The sequence below is a fragment of the Borostomias antarcticus genome (assembly GCF_949987555.1).
Source record: "Borostomias antarcticus genome assembly, chromosome: 18".
NCBI lineage: Eukaryota > Metazoa > Chordata > Actinopteri > Stomiiformes > Stomiidae > Borostomias > Borostomias antarcticus.
Window position 1 is genome coordinate 14,724,780 of NC_140251.1, and position 2,516 is coordinate 14,727,295.

Below are 2,516 nucleotides of genomic sequence, written 5' to 3' on the forward strand. Positions count from 1 at the left end.
TACTGTACGTACAGTAGGCCTACTATATATAGAAGGGGGTGTGGTGAGTGTATGTACAGTGTGTGTACAGTGTGTGTACAGTGTGTGTGCAGTGTGTGCAGAGTGTGTACAGTGTGTGTGCAGTGTGTGTACAGTGTGTGCAGTGTGTGTGCAGTGTGTGTACAGTGTGTGCAGTGTGTGTGCAGTGTGTACAGTGTGTGTACAGTGTGTGCAGTGTGTGAACAGTGTGTGTACAGTGTGTACAGTGTGTGTGCAGTGTGTGTGCAGTGTGTGTGCAGAGTGTCATTCCCTTCATCCCCCTCCCTCTCTAAGACATCAACCATGTCTCCTCTGTCAGTTGTCCCTCTTCCCTGGGATGTCCTCCTGGTGACCGGTGTCTCTTCGCTCCTCCTCTCTAGGGTCCCCCTTGTGGTCGAAGGAGAAAAACGAGCCAATCGTTGTGCAGGAGGGCGTGTCCCTGGTGCTCCAGTGCCGGCCCCCAGCCGGCCTCCCCCCGCCCATCATATTCTGGATGGACAACAGTGAGTCACATACACACTATTGTACAAATACACACCATTCTATCTTGTATGACAGAGTTGGCCGTCTTTAGAAAGGAGAAGAAAAAGACATTGGTATCTCTATTTTCAAGGCTTTAACTGGAAAGCTGCCTCTATATCTCACATCAATGTTGAACTATTCTACAAATCCATATTGTACAAGGTCTATGGACTGGCTCACTCTACAGACCTCCTTTATGTCCTCTGACTTGGGTAAAGCTGTCTTTTCTGCACTGGCTCTAAGTTCTTGGAACCAGCTCCAAGATTGGAGGCCATTTGAAGAACCGTACACCAGGGTGATATGAAGAGACCGTGTGTCTGAATGGTTGCATTTTACTAGAACTTATATAAGTTCTGTACCTGAAATTCATATGCAGAGTTGCAATGCACAACCCCCCCCCCCCCCCATGCATTTAGACTCTAGAGCAGGGGTGGCCAACCCGCGGCTCGCGAGCCGCATGCGGCTCTTTGCCCGTCAATGTGCGGCTCCTCCATCCATCCTCCCAAAAAGGTTGGCTTGCGGCTCTTCCATCCTTTCATTAAAACATAAATTAATTCCTTCCATAAGAACGTTTCTCTCTCTCTAGTTTCGATGTGCATTTCTTCCCGCCCATTTTAGTTTATTGCAGATTTGTCATAAAATCATGATTCGTTTCGCTAGTGAGGAAGTCGCGTGAGAACCACTTCAAACTAATCATATAGGTAGCAAATCACCTTGGTAACAAAATTATTAGGTGCTTTTACATGGACAGTTTGAATCGGTTTCAAATAGGTTTGGAAGACCAAACCGATTGAAAATATGTCATATAAACACCTCAATCCGACTGAAATGCCCCAACCCGATTGAAATTCCAATCGCTTTAAAGGAGGTAGTTTAAACCTTTTCGAAACCGTTTGGTCCGTCACCCTGAAACGGATTGATGCTGCGTTCTGCGTTCATTCTGCGCATGTTCAAGACTTGACTAATCAAGGCACGCGCGACAGTTCCGTAGTCAGCTGTTTGTAACCATCGTAACGCAATCACTCACGGCTGCGTGCGCGTTCGAAACATTTGTCTCGTTGTCGCATGTAAACATCCAACCAGTTTACTCTGTATCCCATGTATACGCTCAAGCTGAAATCAGCTTGAAATCAACCAGATTGAAAAATATTTGTCATGTAAACGCACCTATTGTAAACAAAATAATTTGCTTTGCGTGGGTCATTCTCTTTTACGACAAAAGCTAAGGTAGCCTAGGCTACTGTACACAACCAAAGAATGGCTGGAAAGAAATGCGCAGCTAAAAGAAAATATGAAGACGAACACAGGACATTTTTTACCCGAGTGGGGAGAGTCATTTTTTCTTCATAGAACGTAATGGTAAGCCATTCTGTCTGATATGCCAGACATCATTGGGACATTTCAAAGCCTCAAATCTCGAGTCCAGTCCAGCCCAGCCCAGTCCAGTCCAGCCTAACCCAGCCCAACCCAGCCCAGCCCAGTTCAGCCTAACCCAGCCCAGTCCAGCCTAACCCAGCCCAGCCTAACCCAGCCCAGTCAAAAATATATTATGTCAGAAAATATCTTGTATGTATTAATTTTAAATAAATTAACTTTAAATGTATATTTAATGGACAATAATGTTTTTCTTCTTATTTTAGACTGGGGTGCCTTGGGATTTTAAGTACTTATGAAGGGTGCGGTGACTGAAAAAAAGGTTGAGAAACGCTGGTATATATGGTGTGGCTCTGGGTGGTACCACAGTAATTTTTGTGGCTCTTAGTCTCTGACTGGTTGGCCACCCCTGCTCTAGAGAGAACGCTCTAAGGCCATTTATGCTCATTGATCCCTCTCCCTTCTATATCTCTCCCTGTATCTCTTTCTCTCTCTCTCCCTCCCTCTCTTTCTCTCTCTCTCTTTCATTCTCTCTCTCTCTCTCTCCCCCTCTCCCTCTCTCTTTCTCTCTTTCTCTCTCTCTCTCTCTCTCCCTCGTCTCT

At 45.7% G+C, this 2,516-nt stretch overlaps 1 protein-coding gene across 1 annotated transcript in view; it reads left to right on the forward strand.

Annotated features, from left to right (window-relative positions):
- Window positions 1-2,516, forward strand: part of LOC311320937 (neuronal cell adhesion molecule-like) — an 84,043-nt gene that overhangs the window by 61,669 nt on the left and 19,858 nt on the right. Inside the window, exon 7 of the mRNA XM_084452803.1 lies at window positions 399-521. Within this exon, the coding sequence (XP_084308929.1) occupies window positions 399-521 (123 nt within the window). The remainder of the gene's footprint in view (window positions 1-398; window positions 522-2,516) is intronic.